Source organism: Dermacentor albipictus, chromosome 5 (assembly GCF_038994185.2).
Source record: "Dermacentor albipictus isolate Rhodes 1998 colony chromosome 5, USDA_Dalb.pri_finalv2, whole genome shotgun sequence".
Lineage (NCBI taxonomy): Eukaryota > Metazoa > Arthropoda > Arachnida > Ixodida > Ixodidae > Dermacentor > Dermacentor albipictus.
Genome location: NC_091825.1, coordinates 141,512,524 through 141,534,731, shown reverse-complemented (window position 1 = coordinate 141,534,731; position 22,208 = coordinate 141,512,524). Strand labels below are relative to the sequence as shown.

At 44.1% G+C, this 22,208-nt stretch overlaps 1 protein-coding gene and 1 long non-coding RNA gene across 2 annotated transcripts in view; both read right to left on the bottom strand.

The window, feature by feature from the left end:
- The window catches only part of LOC139060595 (uncharacterized), a 49,257-nt gene extending 48,198 nt beyond the window's left edge, over positions 1-1,059 (bottom strand). The window contains exon 1 of the long non-coding RNA XR_011514953.1: positions 979-1,059. This is a non-coding gene — a long non-coding RNA (uncharacterized lncRNA). The remainder of the gene's footprint in view (positions 1-978) is intronic.
- A 5,325-nt stretch (positions 1,060-6,384) lies between these two features.
- The window catches only part of LOC135908348 (beta-1,4-mannosyl-glycoprotein 4-beta-N-acetylglucosaminyltransferase-like), a 28,153-nt gene continuing 12,329 nt past the window's right edge, over positions 6,385-22,208 (bottom strand). Inside the window, exons 2-3 of the mRNA XM_065440105.2 lie at positions 12,094-12,554; positions 6,385-9,619 (exon numbers count right to left, since the gene is read on the bottom strand). Coding sequence (XP_065296177.1) covers positions 8,660-9,619; positions 12,094-12,554 — 1,421 coding nt within the window. The 3' untranslated portion in view covers positions 6,385-8,659. The remainder of the gene's footprint in view (positions 9,620-12,093; positions 12,555-22,208) is intronic.

Below are 22,208 nucleotides of genomic sequence, written 5' to 3'. Positions count from 1 at the left end.
CGCGATAACTGTTCTTGATGCAGACCTATGAATCTGTAAACTTCGTGCTTCTATTTTTCTCAAACTTTCAGATTTTTGAAAATCCTTTTAACAATATTCAGGACCTAAATCAAAATTCCGCTTCCAACAGTTAGTAGAATTTAACTTACTCTCTCAAATGCAATAAATTTCATTAAAATCGGTCCAGGGGTTAACTCAGAAATACGTCTTTTGCGTTTTACATGTATTTGAATAGGCCGCGTCGGAGTTGGGCCCGAGCTAAAGCTTCCTCTTAACAGTGAACGTCGAAGCCGCTGGGCCTAGCGCTGCCGCGATGGCGGCTACGGCTCTAAGCGGATCTGCGTGCGAGAGCGCCGTTCAAGGCGGCAAGGTGATCAAAATGGCGGCGGTGGTGGCTTTGTTTGATTAATGCCACTTCGGACCTGCGGTCACGGCAAAAAGTCCGAAAAGTCGGATGGCGAAGGGTTCTTTGGGACAAATGCATACAACACGCGCTAAGAAACCTCGTCCATAGTGCCTAGGCAGAGTCACATATTCAAAGAGCAAAGACCCCCAGATTTGCTCTCGCGCCCGCTCTTACTCGCGCCTGCGCAGAAACGTCGAGCGCCGCGAGAAATGCTGCTCCCTGCTGTACCTATTCGCAATTGTAAAAATGCGACCAGGCGTTGGTGTCCAGCATAGGGGAAACATTCGTTCGCTATCCAGTGCCGGCGACTCAAACTTCCGCGATTTGTCGCGCGCCCATCGGCATGTTTTGTGGATAACAACTCGGCTAGCAGGCATTAGTATATGAAAGGTGCAATAAATGCCCGTGTCCCCCTTTGCACTACTATGTTGACGTTCCTTTGTCCCAAAAGCACGGTTGAGAACACCACACCGTATACGTAAGAACAGCCAGAAGCGGGAGTCACGTCGAATGAATGCACGCTAATACCAAGGCACGACGTTCACTGAATCAGCTTCCAAACTTTCACTTACCGCGGTATTACTCGGCAAGAAAAGCTGAATATTTTCGCACCCTGGTAATCGGACTTCCAGCCTGAACGAATACATGTGAACAACAGCAGTTTTAGTGGCTACGGTTATAGACTTCGCGGAAGTTTAACGTCTTCTCAGATACCACGATCAGTAAACATTTCAAGCCAACTGAATATCATTTTTTAGCTTGTGCTACAACGGCACAAGCCAAGCGTGAACACAAATACTCAATGAATGCAAAATTACACAAATAAAGGACGCAAGACATACATTTGAAACGAATTTTTTTTTTTCTGTGAACAACGCGCCACATATTTTGTACATCAGAAAACTTTTCGCGGCAGTGGCACCACCAATGCAACCGGCAATTGTGCATACAATCCATATACCTCCAGACAGTTGCACGACAGGCGAGACGCTCATTTTTTTCAGGTGTGATGTAACCCGACGCAAAGCGCTACAGTTCGTGAATTCAAAGTAGCTGTTAGCACCTAGCCAACAAGCATTCCATGTCAAGACAACTTCAGGCTCTTCAACCATAGTTTCTTAATATTACCAAGAGGGAAAACTGGCACTGCGACGCTGTTGTATGCGCGGTAACGCCACCCACGCCCGGTGGTGGCGACTTCGGATTGGCGTCGTTCTCCGAGAACCAGAAAACCTTGAAGGTTCGCTTGATTAGCACCGTTCCGTCTGTCACGATGGCCCATTTTCTTCTCAAGCAGCACGGGAAAAGCTATTTTCCTTTCTTTTACATTACGCAACATGTTGTGCTCAATCATTAGGACTTGTGCTAGGATGTACAATTATGAGACGTAAGAACTATCGGTGAGCCGCTAAAGTTGCAGGAAAGATGATGAGGTCTGCGCTCGCTTGGCGACTGTCGTCTGTTCTTGCTTTTCATCGCTTGATTATGCACTGCAGGTGAGTGAACTTTACAAGAAACAAAAACCTGTTATAAAGATTTCATTTCAAGAAATCGATCTGTGCAGCCATACCCACGTTTCAGGCCAAGGCTCGCTCAACGCAAGCAAACTAGCCTTGCACACACACCTATATACCGTCGTTTTCATAATGGCACAGCGTCCGTTAGGATACTCGCATAGACGGTGGCACCAGACTTTCCCTTTAGGTAATACTGCAAGAAATGCTACGCCACACCAACATCGTAAAAAAAGCAGGCAAATAAGAACACCGTAGGCTTGGAAGCTTTTTTTTTTTTCGAGGTCATTTATCACCTGCGTACCGCAGCCTCTTGAAAATAACTTCAAGGATAGTTTTCCTTGGAATGATCTTTTGGCGAACGTCAGAATCAACGAGCAGCCAAAACAATTTTCACTTGACGGTAAAAACTACGCCGTAGCTCATGTTGATTCCTTGACGCTGTCGTCTATGCATGAGTCGCCACACCAGAGTTTTCAGCGCTGCGTTCACTAATGTGCGTAAATAGCGGTAGCGGCAGAGAGTCATACTTAGAAAAAAAGTCTATCGAGGCTTAATTAGCTCTACGCCTTTGACTTAATCTGGAGACTTTGGAAATGGGAAGCTTTAAGTGGTCGGGAGATGGCACCAGAACGGAGAAGGGCTCGTCATTCCACAGTGGTCCTTTCTGAAAGCCTCATTCATCAAATATTCGTTTTTTGAATTCTGGGGTTTTACGCGCAAAAATCCCGATCTTATTATGACGCACGCCGTAGTGGGGGAAGCTTATAGTGCTCGTAGTGGGGGGGCTCCGGATTAATTTTGACTACCAGAGTATCTTTAACGCGTCCGGGACACAGGTGTATTTGCTTTACGCCCCCATCGAAATGCGGTCACCGCGGCCGGAATTTGAACCTGCGACCTAGTGCTTAGCAGCGCACTCCATAGCCGCTAAGCCACCGCGACGGTTTAAAATATTAGTCGATCACTACCCTTCTTTCAATTCCAGTTCAATTTTATGACAGGAACATGGAATTTTCGCTCAAAACTATCTGCTGTCCAATTTTATGTTCTACTAAGCTAACAATCAGTAACCTTATGAGACAATACGAAATCGGGAAACATGATAAGAGACACGAACATTAAAAGGTGCAAGAATGACAACGATCGAACAGGTCCGCTCAAACACATTGTGCGAATAGCACTGCTCAGCGAACCCGGAGACAAAATGCTTGAGGACTCGCAGGTAGACCTTGCATAGGTGGGCGGGTCTATGACCTTAGATGAGCGGAAGTTCTCGCACACTCTTATGCGTGCAAGAGCCACACACTGACACTTTTTCACAGTTATGGAGGAACATTTGTGTAAGACCAGTAATAGTTTGGCGGTGAACGTAGTTCCTTTGAACAAAGATCCCAAATTCGAAGCGCTAATAGCTGGCCACGCGGCTTCAAATGTCCAGTTTTTCCAAGCCGCATGATCTCAGCGTTCAGCAGAATCTTCGCAAAACCATCATCACTCAAAATACTCAAAAGTACACGCTAAAAGCTATGCACGCTACATTGCTCGAAAAGAGCTGTTTTCGCACAATATGGAATTCAGCCTGTAGTCACCGTAAACATACTATAACGAATACTCCTTAGCCTACGGCCAATTTGTCCCGAAGCCTCCGCCACGATTTAAGCGCTCGATGGAACGCAAAAGGTAGCCACACCTAGTAACTAGAGCGCGATCACAGTTGTTAACCCTTTGTGAATCGCACATCACTAAGCAACCGGAGGAGGTGCGGGGGAGCGTGTGGAAGTGTTCCGCAAGTGTCCGCCGAGGAAACTGGACCATTCCGGCTGCTGCTAAAGTGGTGACTGGCTGGGCTACGGCAAGCGAGAACGAGGCAGGCGCCTCCAGCGTGCCTCGTTCTCTATCGCACTGCTTCAGCCTATCAGCGACGGCGGTAAATGGACAGTCCACCAGTTCAACATTCGCAGCATACCCTCCCGCCCTTTCCCGTGCTTTTCAATACGGCGACGAAGCCACATGGGCTTACTATACAACTGGGCCTCCATTAATGTCCCATGCCTTTCGAGAAAGCTTGTTTCGAGCCAATATGAGACGCAGCAGTATGTATAAAGCACAATTCCATAGGTTCAGCGCCCCGACCAACATCAAGTAGACCATTTACTGCGTGCCTGTTTTATGAGCTGTTCCCACCTGTACCTCTCAGTATACTTCTGAGGTCAATGCTCATACACTATCAGTACGTGTACGATCAACAGACGACACTTAATGCCCGTATTTTTCTCCGCAGTTTACCAATGCACGACAGCGGCGTCCAGCTCACAAAAACGTTCCAATTAAAGGCTATTTCTGTAAGCTTACAGCGCGTCGTGCGATTCCTTAAATTCGCCTCCAGCACACAGGAAGCGGTCTGCTGGAGGCAAAAACGGGAAAAAGGGCAACACGAGAACAAAGTCTACGTAATTAAACTTTCGCGCAGTCTACGTGAACTAGGCAATTTCGGGCAGAGTTTCTGAATAGTATTTGTCGCGTCGGACAGAGCCACCTCAGGCTGGATGGTGAATTCACTTCTACTGCTTTGCGGAAGTAAACAATCTAAACTTAAGTCACAGCAGAAGAGGAGATGCGAGGCTTGAAAAGGATGAACTGGTTATACCATTCACATTGCGCCTCACGACTTAGCAACAGCGCGTCGCCATCACCACGGTTAATCTTTCTCCTGCGGTCCATCTTGCGCGAAACTGTGCCAACGTCATAGGACTATTTCATGCTAAGTAGCACGGAAGGGAGTTCTAGTCCAAAATTCTACTCTTCTAGAGTTTCCGGTTCCTACAATGCTCGACGCTATGTTCAGTGCAAGAAGCCCTGGGAAGGTTTTCTTTTTCGGCATTGCACTGCTGCGCTATGGCGCCTATGAGCTAGCTCCCAGCTCTCGCTTCCCCTGCCTCGATCGGTACCACTGAACGGGTGTGGTGAGAATTTACGTAAGCACTCCTATCAACCTTCTTGACAACGCAACCTGTCTCAAGACATCATTCGATGAAGCCGGCAGATACACAAGCGCACAGCCGTCAGAATCTATAAGGCACTTCCGTCAAACAGTCGGTAAGCGTGACGCACAAAGACTCATTCAATGAACAAAAAAAAAAGCAGATTGGTGCTGTGACGGAACTGTCCCAGGTATAAGCTTGTCTTGCGAAAACATGGAAACCCACTCCAGATAAGCCCCAGATTTAGGTATTTTACTTTCTTTTTCTCAGCTTACAGACGAACTTATCACACGGCGTACGTCTGCCTTCCTATAGAATGGCTACAAGCTGTATATATCAGGGGAACTTAAGTGAAGCTGTTCCTTATACACGCATATATTTTTTATATACACGAGATAGTATAATGGCCTAAAATTGGCAACCAATTGGCAAAGGCTAGCTTCAGCCAGCAGAGAATGCTTGGCCTTGAAATTGTGCAAGGACCACAACAAGTACTACACTTGACTCAGGGAAGACTGCACAGATCTAATGGACTTATCTTACAAAGGGGCGCTTTCCGCCTATGAGGAATGCACTATTCACAACCTGACGCAAAACAGTATTAAAGGTACTCCAAAACCGGGTTCAAATTCCATGCTTCTGAAGCACCCAAACTTAACAATTCCTATCGCAACATTTGTTACACCAGTAGCAAGAAAAACGGTTGATGCCAGAAAGCATAATATGAAATGAACCTTTAAGCTATGGTGAACATAGTACACCAAAGAATACATAAATAACAGAAAGCTGAGACTTCTTGCCCCAAACTATTACCGCGAGTTACACTGCCCTGTAAAACAAAATACATAGTGCATAAAGAAATAAATAGAGGGGATGCGTTTTCAATGCTCAGGAAGGTAGGGGAACGTCTGTTTAAAGTTACAGAATTTGTCATTTCTTACCATTAAAATACGCCAACAAACAATTTCGCACATTGTGGGTCTGGTGTCGACAAAATGCGAAGCAATCACTTGCCAAGAATAAACATGTGTAATTCATGAAAACCCGCTCGTTGCGTTAGATATTGCACAACTGCTGTACAGGAAAAACCAAGAGGTTACAATGTCACATATATTCTTCAATAAAGTGGAGTATGTGTGGTGCTGATCTGCTGAAATTAAATTTGGTTTGTTTGCTACAGACAATTTAGTTGGAACATGTAACTTCAAAGATTTGTTTTTTCATTTGAACATTGAAGAAAAAATGAGACATGGGTTGTTCTGAACAATACCTTGGGTTACAGAATATTACAAGAAATTCAAAGAAATTTTGTTTATCAGCGTATCCACTCATGTTCTTTTTATTCTACAGGTAACACATAGACCTGTTTTTTAGCTAAGAAACTATAGGCATAATTTCGGCACCAGAGCTTCCATCTTGAAGGATACACAATTTTGTCTTTGAGATGTTAATACTGCTGGAAAAGGAAGCTCTAAGACTGTTTCATACAAAGACCTCCCACACTTTAATAAGTTTTCTCCTTTCGTGGCATAACAAGTGCACTAAAACAAGTATTACCTAATTTTAAGGATAAAAGATAGACATTCAACAGATCTATCCTATCTCAGATCATCCCATCTGCCTGGTAAGCAACAATCGATTGAAAGACTGAGAAAATCCCGACCAATATTTTATTTTAAATCCCGCTGCTTCAAAGCCAGACTGGCTCCTTCACGGGCAAGAAGCTGTAGCGGTACTTATACGCCTCTGTCGTGGCTAGACAGGCGTGCGGCCAGCTTGCGCAGAAAACAACCATCAGAGGCAGCCTTTTGTTTGCAGTCGCGGCACATTTGATAAAAACAAAGGACATTAACAATAACTTGCTTTCCTGCTCTATATTTCCAATGTTTGCACAAGGCCTCCGCAAGCCTGCCTAACCACTACAAATACATATAAGCACTGCTGCACTCCTTGCTATCTCCCCCCTGAAGGACGAGCTGGTCCGACTCCAAAACGTCATGTTTTTAAATAAAAGTTTGGTTGTAGTTTTCGCAGTCTTTTACTTAGCCACTCAGTATTGCATGTTCCCAAACCATACTTTTTTTCTAGCTGCTCTAGGAAGCCTTTCACCACCAGATTCACCATAAGTTTACTTAGACCCCATTAAATGCTCAACCTTTAAATGCAACTTCATGAAGGGTAATCTTGCAGCCCAGAACTATGTTTTCATCTCACTTCTGTCACAAACATGCCCCCTATCACAAGGTAGACTCGTCTCAGTCCTTGCTACCAATAACAAAAAGTAGAGTCATTTTGTTGGTGTAAGCCCAGCCATTTTCTATGAATATAAATGTCTTCATTAGAACCTCATTATTGTTCAAATGCTTCTCTCTATGTAAGAAATAAAACTTTTCTGTAAAACACTCTTTTTTTGGCAATAGCTCAGCTAAGCATGTATATTACAAATAACAAACCCCCATTTTAAAATGAATTACCGCTGCAGTCCAGACAAGATACAATACAATATCCGCCATCAAACAAGGCAGCATCAAAATCAAGTTACATTACAGATGCATTTGGAAAGTGGTGTCAAAATGTGATGCTTACAGTACAAAACGAAGTCACCAATGAACAAATGCAATATTTTGGCAGCATGGCCTTAGAAACAATTTGTGTTCTCTGAAGACGTAAGAAAATGTGAAATTAAGGATGTTACAGTATGAAAGACTTCAACATATAAGGTAGTCACATCCTACTGTTGCCTGAAGTATGTACATATCACCATAGCATAGAATTTACGAAAACCCATATTATCTGACTTAAGTGTTCAACTGCTATACCACACTGCAGTGTCATTTAAGCAAACGAAATATTTTTAATGAAACGGTAAAGACTGGAAATGCTGATTAACAAACTGCAAACATCTGACCATAATGCCAAATATCTGTCACACTGTCATTGGGGTGGCTATTCTTAGCATGACAAAATAACAGTACATCAACAGACTATATAATGCTACAATGAAAAATAGAAAGAATAATGTGTTGGTGGGAAACACTGGCACAGCAGCCTGGTGTTATATTCTAGTTTCTCAGTACTTAAATGACAGGCAATAATCACCTATCACAATAGGTCTAATGCAACAAGAAAACACTCTGCACTTAAGTGTGCACATAAGATATATCACACTTAACAATTTTTGGTTTCACCGGTGCACAGAACTATAACATGGATGCTCCTGCTATGACCAGATAATCACACTAGGGACCTTCCATGCAGCTCACACAAGTTGAAGGCACTCCTTAGTTAAAGCAGAAATATGACTCTGCCCAACTGAAGACATCACCATCAAGATAATTCATAAGAAAGCACAACTACAGAGCTCCAAATACACTTGCTTGCATACACCTCTAACACAGAAATCAACTGTGAAGGTAACACAAGACAGCTTGTCATTTCTTGTTCAAATGTATGGTATCACTGCCAAGAAAATGGCTTTTCAGCAGTCAAACTTTAACTGCAATTCTCTACGCAACTCCAAGCACCTCACAACATTGACAAAAAGAGTTCACTGTATCACTAACACTAGTGATAAATTGCACCTCCTAAATGCTCATTATTGCAGCAAACCACAACATTATGTGATGCGAAGACGAACAAAAAATCAGTGACAAAAGTTTTCTCAGTTAAGAAGTGGTCTCCGAAAGTCAGTTTTGCTTTCAGCTTTGCTGCCTGTAAAGAGGTGAGCTTTAAAAAATGAAATCCTGGTTTGCACATCACTTTTCAGTTTTCAAATGGAGTGGCACTAAGTACCATAGCGACCCTGGCCTTTCCAACAATATTCGGGGTGCGAGGTACCTCATATCACTTTTATCCACAGGCTGCACAGTTTCGAAGCTGAATCCATTCTCCTTCAATTTCTTCAAAAGTGTTATTTCCCACTCTTCATTGGTCACTGTAGATCCATTCATGCTGCCCTCAGGAAACAATGACGAAGAATCTGGAAAAGTAATGCAGTTTTTGCAATTCCAGCCAGAAGGCTCTTCACTTGTTCCCAATGTCCAATGCTGTATAGCCCAACCATGGTTTTTTGTAAATGCGTCGAGCTGTGCTGCACTAAAAGTGTCTGTCTTGGGTGGCATTGCACAAGTCAAGTTGTATCGGCACAACACACTCAAGACAGCAAAGCTTGAGATGAATGGAGTTTGTGATCTTTGATTTGGCTCCACCAAGCTGTCCAGTTTCAAGTCTGGCTTCTGCTTCCACAGAAAACTGTATGCCAGCTGTCGAACATTCAAGTACACAGGCTCTGAGTAACCATCGTAAAGCTTCAAGAAGAGAAGTACTTCCGCTAGTGGCACTGTGGTAAGGTCTGCCCAGACGAGAAGATCATCCAGACGAAAGTCAGAGAGGCGTTTCCAAAAGAGGTGCTGCAGCATGTCTTCTGCTGTTGCTGTTAAGTTATTGCGGTTGTTAAGGGGTAGGTACACAATCTTAGTGTACTCCTCTTGACCACCAAAAGTGCGTTCTATGTCGGCTAACAAACGGTTAGTTTTGTCTGCAATGACAAACACATCTACAATTGGCCGTAAGTAAGCAATTTGAAGCCGCAGAAAGTCTAGTTGCGCTGGTCCAGTCACTGTGGAAATGCTGAGGAGCCTCCTAGGTTTTGCTCGACGCCGGACCCAGGCACCCTGCCTTGTTCCCGCTTCCAGGAAGCTTGAATTCCACACGACCTGTGTAAATTTTGAGGCAAGATTATGGCTTGAGTGCAAAATTTTATTTTTAACTTCATGCAGCTGATTCAAGTGAGCTTACTACAACGTTTTAATACGATTGCATTGAACACACTGAAATTTAGAACATTAAAGCTTCACAGTTTCCTACATTCACCAAACAAACGGAAGGCAAAACTTTATTTACAAGGTCCTGAGAAGGTTTGCCCTAGGACATTCACCAAAGCTAATTAGAAATTACTTTTGCAATCTCTTTATTTTCCGTCACTTTCAGAGTCTCCATTGCTCCACAAGTAAACAGAACATGCAATGGTCATACTAAAACTCAATGGTTAAATTGCATACTTATACCCATGTAACCCAAAAATAGAACACTTCAAGAGCCTGGATACCTAAAAAATAAAATACTGAAATTCCTCTTCAATTAGCATTGGAGAAGAAGCTAGAAACATAAGTAGTCGTGTTCTTGGAAACGTTTTCACTGTCTATTTTACACTATGGAAAAGCTGTGGCTGAACATGTGACTATGGTAGCAGCAGTGCACAACCACACGTAAAGCCTGCAATCATCCACTGCCCAATCATCACCACCAAAATTTATGTCAACACACAAAAATGAGTGCTGCTAACTCTGCTTCAAAATACATATATGCTCCTTTGTTTCATTTACAGACAGAAATTGAACAGCTGCAAATTTTAGGGAAACCACTCTTTTGAGTCCCTTGATATTGTCTTCCCCGCATGGCTCTCAAGTCTCCTGGAATCCGGCTCTCCCACGTATCATGTGCGGCGCTGGTGGTTCCACAGGATTACAAGATAAAGCATCATGATGATGGTGACGTTTATTGGCATCCCCCTTGAAATGGGGCGGGGAGAAATAAACACCTAGCCTGCTTGATTTATTCAGGTTTTACTACCCCTATCGCTACCTAGCTTTTTGCTTTTCTGATCTCAATCTTAATCTTTCGTTTTTAAGACCTATCTCACTATATCTTACCACTGCCTACACTTCCAATGACTAGTTCTATCTAATCCCTGCTTTTTTCCCACCAATGCTCTAATTGTCTCTTATCTTGACTGCTGACCGGCTAATCCTTCAACCTCCTTTGAATCCCAACACTTCTGGAAGGGGAACACTCCCTAACGGTCTCGCTGGGTGAATATCTATGCATTCCTATATGATGTGCCAAGTCATTCCGAGCTTTTGTTGCATCACACATGCCTCATCCTGTGGCGCACATTTGCTCCGGTATGTGTTTTGCCCTCAGGCAGTTACCTGAGGTCTTATAAAGCAAGGCATTGCCCTTATCGCTATACTACAGATTCTCCCTCCTGATTTCTTTCTTGCCGTTCTTAAAAATCTCCATGGTATTCTGTGTTTCCATCGCTTTGCATACAAAGTACTGTCTATTTTTATCACTTCCATGTTAAGACCCCCCCCCCCCCCCCCCGCCCACTTGTCTAACACTCTTGTTTGCCAACTTTCTTTACCTTTACCTTCAACCCGTGTCCACGCTTTTGAGGTACAGATATTGGGCACTTTAGTCAGCCATTTCTCTTTAACCATGTTGCTTAGTCTTTCTTCATAACTAATCTTGTTCTGCACTTCTCTAACTTCAAAATAAGCCCAACCCATGTCACCTTGCAATGCTTCATTTGTGGTTTTACTGTGGACCCCCAAAGTCAGCTGTTCCTCCGCCCTCTGGCTAATCTCCAACCTCAACCATATTTATTTATAGCACAGAATTGCATTTGCGAACATTAGTGCTGGCACCATTAGTCATTTCCAGATCCCTTGCACCACCTCATATTTATTAGAGCACTTTAAGGCTACATGTGTCATTATTGCTGCATTCTGCCTCCCTTTCATTTTTATGCTGATGTAACCTTGAGTGGGTCTTGTCCTCATTTATGTATACACCCAGACATTTATGTTGCTTGACTATGGCTATGACTTCCAGTTGAATTAATACCACGTCATCACTCAGTCCGATTGTTCTGCTGCTAGCACCACCTGACGGTGGGGATACTCAGGTGCGAGAGGCACTGGCCTATCTTTGGCTGCGGAAGCTCGGCGCTTGCGGATGGACCACGCGCACACTCGGCGGGGCGCTACACGGGAACATCTCGCGGACGCCTTCCCGTTCACTCGTATACGCCTCCGTTCGCGTGACTGCACCCACGAGCGATTCAGCTGTTGTTGCTTTGGCAGGGGTGAACATGTGTTTGCTCGATATCCCTGCGCGCTGAGGTAGTCTTCTTCGATTTGCCAGTGCCCATCGGCATGTTCCATTAATTGTAATTCGGCTAGCTTGCTTACTGTACAAAACGCGCAATAAATACCCGTCGGTTTGTTTTATCTACTGTGTTGTCGTTCCCTAGTCCCAAGAGCATGTCCGAGACCCAACAAAATACACGTGCTTTCAAACTCCGCATGTGCACTCTGCAGTAACCAAGGAAAGAATTCAACCTCACCTGTGGAATCCCGCAATCAGCACCATAGTAGGCATTGGCACATAGACACCTTCCAGCCTTCTCAGAGTCGGCAAGCGGCAGTGTTCCCTGGCGGAAGCACCACTTGCCAACTGCATTGCCAGCTGATGGGAGTGGGTAGTAGTGTGTGCCCATGTCCGCGTTCTCGAGCAGTGGCAAGTGGAAGATGTCCATGGCGATGTCTCGGTACGAAGCATCACGGTCATGGCCGCTGCCGCCACAGTGTTGGCACAGCTCAGTCCAGAGCCCGCCACCCCGTCCCACCCGAGACACGGTACCCGAATTGATGGCGGCAAGCAGCAGTAGGACAACGTTGAAAGCGATGAAACAGACCAAGATGACCCGGATCCGGCGTGCGCTGCAGCACCAGGCCGGCATGCTAAAATCTGACAGATGCTGTCGCTTTCCACCAGCAATGGCCTCCGAGCTGTATTGTGAATGCCCTGAAAACAAATAATAACTTTTGTATGGTCAAGCCAGCTGTGTCAATGTTGAATTTTTACAAGAGATAGAGAAATGGGCTAGAAATCACATGAAGCAGACTCACCACATCATGAGCACAAGCAACAGCCCGTCATAACTGTGCACGTTAAAATGAGTGCTCAAGTATTTCGTTAAAGACAGAAGATGGGGAGATCAGACCTTAGCAGGAAAATGGCTTTGTATTCACATTTTAAAAGAAATGTGGCGGTATTCATTAAAAACTGAACACAACACTAATTAAGTAATCCTGCACTAAATATACCATCGAAGATATTACGGGTTTAGTTTTTGATCACTTTAGTTTTTGATAACAGAACTTTCGTATGCTAAAAAGAAAGCACAGTCGGTTTCATCTTGTTGTCGACAATTAGCTACGTACACATTGGGTTAGAAACATGACATAGGACATAGAAACCATGAAAACATATATTTGTCTCAACATAATTTTACCATTCTGTCACAGGAGCCCATTACAGTCAGTTCTCCACAGATCTTGCAAGACTTGAAACGACGACGCGTAATAAAGTCATTGCATTTGCATTAAAACTGTTTGCATAATGTGCGAAAGAAATATGGCTGAGGATGCCTGCGCAAATATTTTGCAAACAAGCGCGAATCTCATTAGTGCGTAAGCCGAATCTGGAAAGTAGTTTCAGAGAAAAACAAAATTAAGCAGATTCAACTCCAGTGGACATCTATGTAATGCGAAACATACTTGGTTCGGTTACGGAGGGTGGTTGTTATGAATGAAGCGTTGCGCAGTGAACGGTTACTGCTTTTACGGCATGCGTATCTATGTGGATCTCTCTCTCTTTCTCTCAGTGCGAGTGTGTACGTGTGTGCGCGTGCGTTTGTGTTTCAGAGACGCGCAATGTGCGTCTCTAAAAGTGAACGTTTACTCTGCACTCAAGTTGTACAGAAGTAAAAAAAAAAAAAAGTCTGGAGTATTCTGGCGGCAACCCCAGTAGAGCGTGACCACACTCGATCGGACCCTCGTACTATCTATCACAAATGTGACCTCAAAGTCCCGGCCTTTGATGGAAAACAGCTTGTCATGAGGCGAAATTATTGTCATGGTTACTTATGCAGTTCTACGCACTTTGTTTCGGAGTTTCTTTCTTTTTGCTGGTTGGTCTACTTTAGACTGCACTATCTTCCGGATTGGCCCACAAAAGCGGTCAGACAAATACCTAAACTTTTGTTAGCTCGGATAATAATGCTTCGCTAAAAGGCCAAAGGTCCGAAGCCTTGGAGCAACACGATACTGCTTTATTCCTCCTCCTGCCAAATGGAAAATCCCGCAACTAAAGAGAAATGTAACGTAAACGTTTTATATCGAAATGCCATTAGTATTGATTGGAACAAGTGGAGAACTCCCCTTTGTACTACCTACACATTCAGGTTCTCATGCATTGTACCATTTATGACCATGCCTTTTCGCACACTGCATTGTATTTTTTCTTCTTTCCTGCTTTTTTTTAAGCATTAGCATTAGGAGTGTCACGGTGAGAAAAAGCGTATGTTAAGTATGGGACGCCGGTCACGTGGTAGAGTAAGGTTACATGGCAGCGGTGTGAGTGTGTTTCTCTCGCATTTATAAATGCGAGAGAAATGCAATCTAGGTTATACCATTGAATGACACAGAATACCTTTTTTCTTACGCTCGACCCAATGCACCGCTTCTAGCTATTCCGATGCTTGAACAATTGTCACGCAAGCGATTGCGCGCCACGCAAGCGCAAGTAGTGCTTTTACGCAATTCCCGCCACCAATCGAAGCTGCCTCAGACACAACGAGACTGAGACAGAGTCGCCGCCTATGATCGAGTCCACGCAGAGCCGCGCGGTGTTTGAGACGAACGTCCGAGCCGGCTACTACGAATCCCGAAGGCTAAAATAACCCAGCGTGAACTGACGGCGCCATCTGTGGAACGACGAAGGAAGGTTGCGAAGCTGGCGCTTCCGCGTGACAACGTGGAATGGCGCTCATGCTCGGAATGCTCTGGGTGGCGGAAATGGAAAAAGAACCGGCTACGAGTAAAACTAATCAATTTATGATAACTCAAAGGGAAGCTTTTTTCGAAGCGAGGTCGGGATGCCTTAGAACACATAGTTATCAAGCGAGATACACCAAGGAAGAAGCACGTGCCTGGTGCTTGCCTGAGCTAGGGAAACATAGAACACGTTCCATTAGAATGTGAAGACAACTACCGGGCTGTCGGTTTAGGCTGCGCTGGATTTCAAGTACTTGGGTTCAGGGACAGCAGGTGGAACGTAAATATGTGCCCAACAGAGATTAGTATCACACCGGTCAGGTGGTGTAGCGCAAGCAAATTTTCTCTAAGTGCGCTGACGTCACCGCACGCTCACGTAGTCCAGTAGAACCTTTAAAGGGATTAGTTCTACCAGTTTACGAACATAATTCTTTAAACATTTTAGTAGCACTCCATCAACAATTCGCCACTGACTTGGATTGGAACTGCAATTTTAGATAAAAAGCTTGATTCCTGAGTATGTCATCTATCGGCATTAATGTGTGTTAGAAACTTTATCAAAAACTCAAGTTACTCTCCGTCCTACATATTTTTCAGCAAACAGTACGAGCTGTTGATGTACTGAGGATACATGTCCTTCAGACAAAGAAATATTTTGATGACGTATAGTAAAACATTCTTTAATTAAAGCTAAGGAACCTTTTGACGGATTAGTAAAGTTGTTATTTAGACAAAAACTAGAAGATATGTTAACAGTGTACTTAAGTTATTCTTGATACATAAGTAAGAAGGAAGTCTTAACTGTGTATTTAAAATATTTACACAAAACTAAGAAGGAAGACTGTTAACGGTGCATTTAAAACATTCTCTATACAAAAGTAGGAAGAAAGTCTGTTAACGGTATATTTAAAATATTCTTTATTCAGAAGTAAGAAAGAAGTATTTTGACAGTTTATGAACAAATGTTACAAGAATGTAAATGTAAATAGACTGCCAGTAACGTAAATACGAAGTTGGTAGAAGTTGTAAATAATGTTAACAGGCATTTTTGTATAGTCCCTCGCTTATGTGTGGACTGTAACGAAACTTTCATCTTCGAACATTAATGTACTGTCGGTGTAGTCACCGTCACCCATGCCTCGGCGTATTGATTGAAGAGGGCAACTATTCACTTATATTTGATACGTCGACGATATAGAGGGCGTAAGTTTGCGCGTGAGAAGTGGAATGGATGTGTGTTGATAACGCGAGAAACTACATGCCAGGAAGCGGCACTACTCCCTTTGTCCCTGTGTAACGAGCGATACTCACTCTTGCTGTTCTTTTGGTTGATGTAGTTTCTTTGGAGGTTCGCGATACAACTCTGGTGGATGAGTGATTTTTTTTTTATTTTAAACCTCAAGGGAAGCCATGCATCGCGAAGTACCGGCAACAGAGGCGGTCATTGTGTAGTATTGGTCCGTGAACATGAATTTATCTCATACCTTAACATGTCAGTCACAATTTTTGCAGCCAACTACTACACACGTCTTCACTGCAGTGCTTCATATTTTTGACACTGCGTCAGATAAAACCAAGTTCCATTTCCGACAGCTGTACGCGCAGAAGCGGTAACAGTTTCGTATTCCTGCGCTTTCGCTGAGGCAACGTGCGGCGCGCCGCCGAAAGCGCCATCTCGTTTTTCCAGAGCAAACTGCTTCGCGAGAAGGGTCAATACACGCGTATTAAATTATTTACAAACCCGAGACCTAATCCATTGCTCCTTTCGGAATTTATAACAAGCTTCCTAACAGCAAATTTCTCCACTTTTCCCTCTGTAAATGTAGTCGCACATCATTGACGGTGCTGCACAGTATACTCTCTGCACTCAAACAGAACACCTAATTAGCATTCAAACCGACGTAACTTCTACGTGCCGTCAACCTCAGAGAAAAGTGCGCGTCACTTGTGAACATAATTTACACAGTGCGATGCCTATTTGGGGAGTGTTCCCAGGCAACTCCTAATTAGAGAAATAAAGCATAAGAAGGAAAGAAACATCCACTGTTAGTAACACGAAAGGGAAGTTTTCACGTACAAACTCGAAGTACGAGGAAACTGCCCGAACTGACTCTCCGCACCAACATTCATTACAAGTGCCTAACTTTACCGCTACATTCGGTTAACGTCTTACCGATGCTTAGTAAACATTCCTCGAGCTGAGAAACTCACAAAAGTGCATCCCTTTAGATCCATTCAGCTCAGAACCCTGTTCAACACGAGCGAGAATCGAGCGAACGCGTACATGTATCGGCCATTAGAGGCAGCAACAAAGATTCCAGGCGCGCCTTCGCAGGTATAATGCGCAGCGGTCGTTCTCTAACGACTCACAAACATTCTCGCTCGTGCCGCCGTGCGCTCTCCGCCAGCCCATTCTCGCTATTTCAGCTCATTCTTTCCCCTCCACCTTGCGTGCCTATTTTGATACCGAAGGCCGCTTCCCACAACGCCGCGCCATGCGGTAAGCCATATAAGCGGCGGAAGACGGACGTTCTGCCTCGTGCAGACACTTGCGTCTAGAGCTCCACGGCAGTGCTGTGTAGCTCCAAGTCTAACAAAGCGACCTATACATTACCTCCGAGATCGGGCGGCACGCGCCGAACATTTCGGAGGTCGTGTTTTCTGTTGCTGCTCGGTACGAGAGAAAAGGCTGAAGAAAAGCGTCCGCCGCACAGACACTGAATGCAGCTCACGCTCAGCTTCGCAGCGACTGTCAGGGTTATACCGCTTGTCTCAACATGCATGCGCCACTCAAGAAAATATAAAGAGGAAATCAGCGGCACGCATGTAATACTATTGCATGCGTGATGCGATCCCTTTGGACACTGCGTGATACTACACAATAAATTGGAATTTAGCACAGCGAAAGCTCACTGAATTCGCTTTCTTTAAGTGCCAGCGTAAAGGTGCTTCGAAATGGGAAACCAGCCACAGGGGTGCCAGACGAAATCGAAAGCCAGGCACCAGTTACGACATAAGCATCCTCAAAAGGGATGCCATCGAATACACTGGCGCCCCAAGTACACAAATAATTGGCTCAAGTAGCACGAACAATTTTATTAGTACAGTGCAATGCCAATACATATCGCGCGTACTTAGGGCAGCTATACCTAGCGTGACTGCATTGTACATGGATTAGGCTTAATCTTGAATTCTTCAATAAACTAAAATTTGCACATTTAAATTATTCGTGCACCTCTGTAAAGCATGCATGCTACAGCATACATGTCATGAAAATTTCGCCGCAGACGGCACGAATAAGCATCTGCCGAAGAAAATGCGCCCTTAAACAGCGCGCCGACCTTGAAGTTTTCCCAAGCTAAAACGCGCGGTCCGAACCTGTCCAAACCAAAATCAGGGAACGAAAGATTGCAAAACAAAAGTAGTGCCAATGACGAAAACACGGCAAATCAACTGCTAGCACCGAGGTCCCAACTACCAACTTTCTCCAAAAATAGATGTTCTCCTGGAACATGGTACGGCAGACGATCAACTTACGCCTTCACTGCGCCCACAAAGTCCGAGGTCCTTCCCCTTTCTCTGTAATCTCGTTGCCCCGTGTTTGTTCTCACTAGCGAAAATTCCCCAATCAGTGGTCACGCTGTAATCTCGTGCTTCTTTCGAAACGTTGATATTTGCTCCCTACGACAAGAGATCGCCGGTCAGGAGTCAAAGTTCGTGTTCGCGCGCACTTTTCATGATTTCGTACAGTTTGCCTAGTGCTGATAGGCCTTGCACCAAACATCCGGCACCCCGTAGGGCGACCCAATGCATGTACAGAAAGATAACGACAGAAAACGCTACACGTAAGATAGAAAACAAATGAAATTAATGTCCACGTCAGTCTTACATCGTGCACAGTACATCGTGAGGCAGCGGTGTTGCCCTGAATCAATGCTGCTCTCTATCTGAACGTCAGTCAAGTTTTCCGCTTCTCAATACGCTTTTTCTGACCTCAATGTTAGTTGCTGCCTACTAAGTTTCAGTACTTTGGTGAGCAGTAAAAGGAGTAATTGACAGTGTTTTTTTTTTTTTCGAGTAACAATAAGCTGCGGTTCAGTACTTGAAAGTGCGTGCCAGGCACTCTCGAACAATACAAGAAAGGACAGCGGCATTCTTGTCTTATATTACCTCTGCTGTCCGCCAGTATATCTGTTATACTAGCTCCATGAGAAGGCGATTCAGCAGAAAAAGCAACCTTTCGGGAAGCAGCTTATAATGTTTATGAATACTCCTGTTAGCAGCCATAGGTACGGCGGAAAATTTTAAAAATTTAGAAAAATAAAAAAATAAGACGAGAAAGCAGCCAACCCTATAGGCTGTCGGCACCATGAAACATTTTCAATGTAGTACTCTCAAGTTGTAAGCAGAGATTCGCATTAGAAATGTGCGCTCCTCTTTCCCAAAATAACACCTGCTGCCAACGCTACGTCTGTACTATATACACTTCCTGTACTTTCCCGTACTTGGTTTCCTGTTTAGCAAACAACGCCGCGGAAGCTATGCAAGTATACACTGTAAACCAATCTGCCCCCCTAAGTGTACTTTCTGCCTGTAACTCTTACACAGTCTACCAACTCTTAATAACACTGTAATAATAATAATAATAATAATAATAATAATAATAACTCCTAATAACTCTTACACTCTTGCGGGTATAGAGTTAACTATAGACTGATTTGAACCTTTAAACCTTTGAACCTTGAACCTTTGAACGTCGTCTTAAGGGTGCAAATCAGTTTACAGTGTGAAGCGCGGTCACAGTGTTGCTCGCAGTGTATTCGCTTTATATCTGCGACGCTTTCAAAGGAATAACTAGAACATGTGCACGTAAGCTTACTTCAAATCACGCATCATCTGTGCACCTCTGTGTTTCCACTATGCGACCTACAGTGTTTTGGTGGCGAGCGCAAGCGGTGCGCTGTGGGCGCTGGTCGCCGACACGTCCGCTGTTCGGTGCTGAATATTATGTTCAGATATGCGACGCCTTCCGTGCAATAATTACGCCATACTTTGCGACAGAAAAGTAGGAGAGTTAGGATGTACAATGGATTAAATGACGCAGAGCTTATGAAACGAAGATCGAGAGATCTTGGCTTTAGAAGTGAAGCATATATTGTGTGTGTGTGTGGGGGGGGGGGGGGGGGTGTCGTGAATGCGTGCGGTGAAAGAAATAGTGGGGACGTCTGAATACTAGAAACGTTCGCATGGAATAGTCAATATTCGAATTGGTCATCGAATCAAATATTGAATGTTAAAAGATCCGAATTTTTAAAAATAGTTTTCGGATATTCACGTCGTCGTCTGCACACTATCGAACAATACTGCAGCAAAAATGCGACAAGGTTCATTCCATCTATAGTGGATATAATGTACTAGACACGCTGCGTCGCTCAGACATAAGGGTTGTGTTGGGCAATAAAATTAGTAAAAGTAAAATAATTAAAATAGGAAACTAAGCCTTGCCTGCTGCACCGAAGTATTGCAGGCACGTCGCTCAGACAGCCAGACCCAGACTTTTCCGACTATGAACACAGTCATTTGCAACAGAATGTATTTTGCGTGCGTGCGTGCGTAGGTTTAAGACCCGCCATTACCAGTGGGTAGTGCTTGGAACACATTGTAGATGCAGCAGACAGCATGCATTTCTGATTTGGTCGCGAACGTATACACAGATACTAACCATGCCACCAAGGCTGCCTTTCTAAGCTTCATATGATAATGCACGACCACTTATGTCCAAAGAACACCGAGCGAACGAACGAATTGCTTAATTGTTCCTAATGTTCTCTTTGTGCTTAAAACAAAGCATGTTCTATAATGTGCAGTGTTATGATAAGAATTTTCTAATATTGTCAAAATCAAATTGTTTGATGTTATCGATGAGAAGGCTGTAGAATGTCCGAAAAGTTTTCGAAAAATACTCGATATTTGACTCGACTCGCTTGTGACACTTGGATTCGTATTCGATTCGGCATGAAAAAACTACTATTCGCACGGAGCCCTGCCTTGTGCCGCTGCTCCTGCTATGCATGAAAGGTAGCATAAGCGCGCAGAATGTGCAGACCCGAAAGAAAGAAAGAAAGAAAGAAAGAAAGAAAGAAAGAAAGAAAGAAAGAAAGAAAGAAAGAAAGAAAGAAAGAAAGAAAGAAAGAAAGAAAGAAAGAAAGAAAGAAAGAAAGGCGTCTGCGCTAGCCGGATGCACCGCGCCACTAATGGGCGGTTGTCGAGCGGCCACTAGATTCTGAAAAGCCTTCCTCTCTCGTTAGTTTCGCGAAAGAGCACTCAAACAGGGACAGGCGGGGGGAGTACGTGGTTTTGGAAGTCGGGCGTTCGTTATAATCGTGAAGGAAGCGTTCTTCGTAGAGAACGTTTAGTTTCGTTTATATATACCACCGCCCAAAAGGTATGCATATATATTGGTGCTTGCGAGTATATACAACGAAGAGGCCTGTTTCCCGAACTGCAGCGAGATCGCGGTTCAACATGTAGGTCTATACATTTACTAGGCTGCATAGCAGCTGGCGGACCTCCGCGAGCGGCAGCCAGAAATCCTTGTTGAAAACGTTTTTTCAATCTTTTTTCTTTATTTCACATTTAGGTGGCTTCCTCTATAGCAACGCTGACCACACACAGCACCTGATACCTTCAATTCCACGGCACTTTAGTGTTGGTAAAAGCATCATTATCTCGTGGTGCAATAAACAAGGTCATTTTTATCTTTCGAAGTTCTTGAGGTGGCCTTTCAACCAAAGCAAGTTGTCAATTACACGTTTTCTATGTACAGGCGTCGCAGAAAGACACCGATCAAACAGGCCAAGGATCGATCGAACCACCATAGCATATTAGTTATCGCTGCCCAAACAAATACAGTTCGTTACAGGACTGCAACGTGTGACGTATAGCCCGGCTAAGGCGCCCTATAAATTCAACATCTAACCTTTACAATTTAATTAAATAAGAGCGATACTGGAGTAACGCCGCTGACACCTAATGAACCTATTGATTAAAATTTTAACAATAAGTATGTCAGAGAGAAACATGTCACGCGAATCGCCAATGTTAAGCAACAACTCGACAGCGCACTGCCTGTAATGGGACATTAGAAAGATTTAGAGTTGTCGACTGGAATTCTAGATTTGGCGATTACACCAGTCTTGCCATGAGACAACGCTTAGCATGTCAGGATGGACAGTGCTCACGGAATGAAACGCGTCAATTTAGGGCTGACTAATGCGCGCAATTTTGTTTCCACCGGCTACAGTTCGTGTCACATGGACGTAATATTGGCGCGTGCACTTGCATGGATCGGAATCCGCGTCACCTTTGGTGGCAAGATTCCTAGCGACATGACACAGTATTCCCGAGTACTTTGCGCATATGCAGAGTTTTAATGAACGCTCCCTGACGCGTTTCATTCCGTGAGCACTGTACCTAACCCTAAGGACGATTGGTGACGTCCCTTTGAAATTCTCTCATTAGCTACATGAGAAGTCACATCATCTTGCACTATATCGCACTAGAGTACCTAAGGGTCTGAAAAAATATTCTTCGCTGAATTATAAAACCAATGAAAACATAA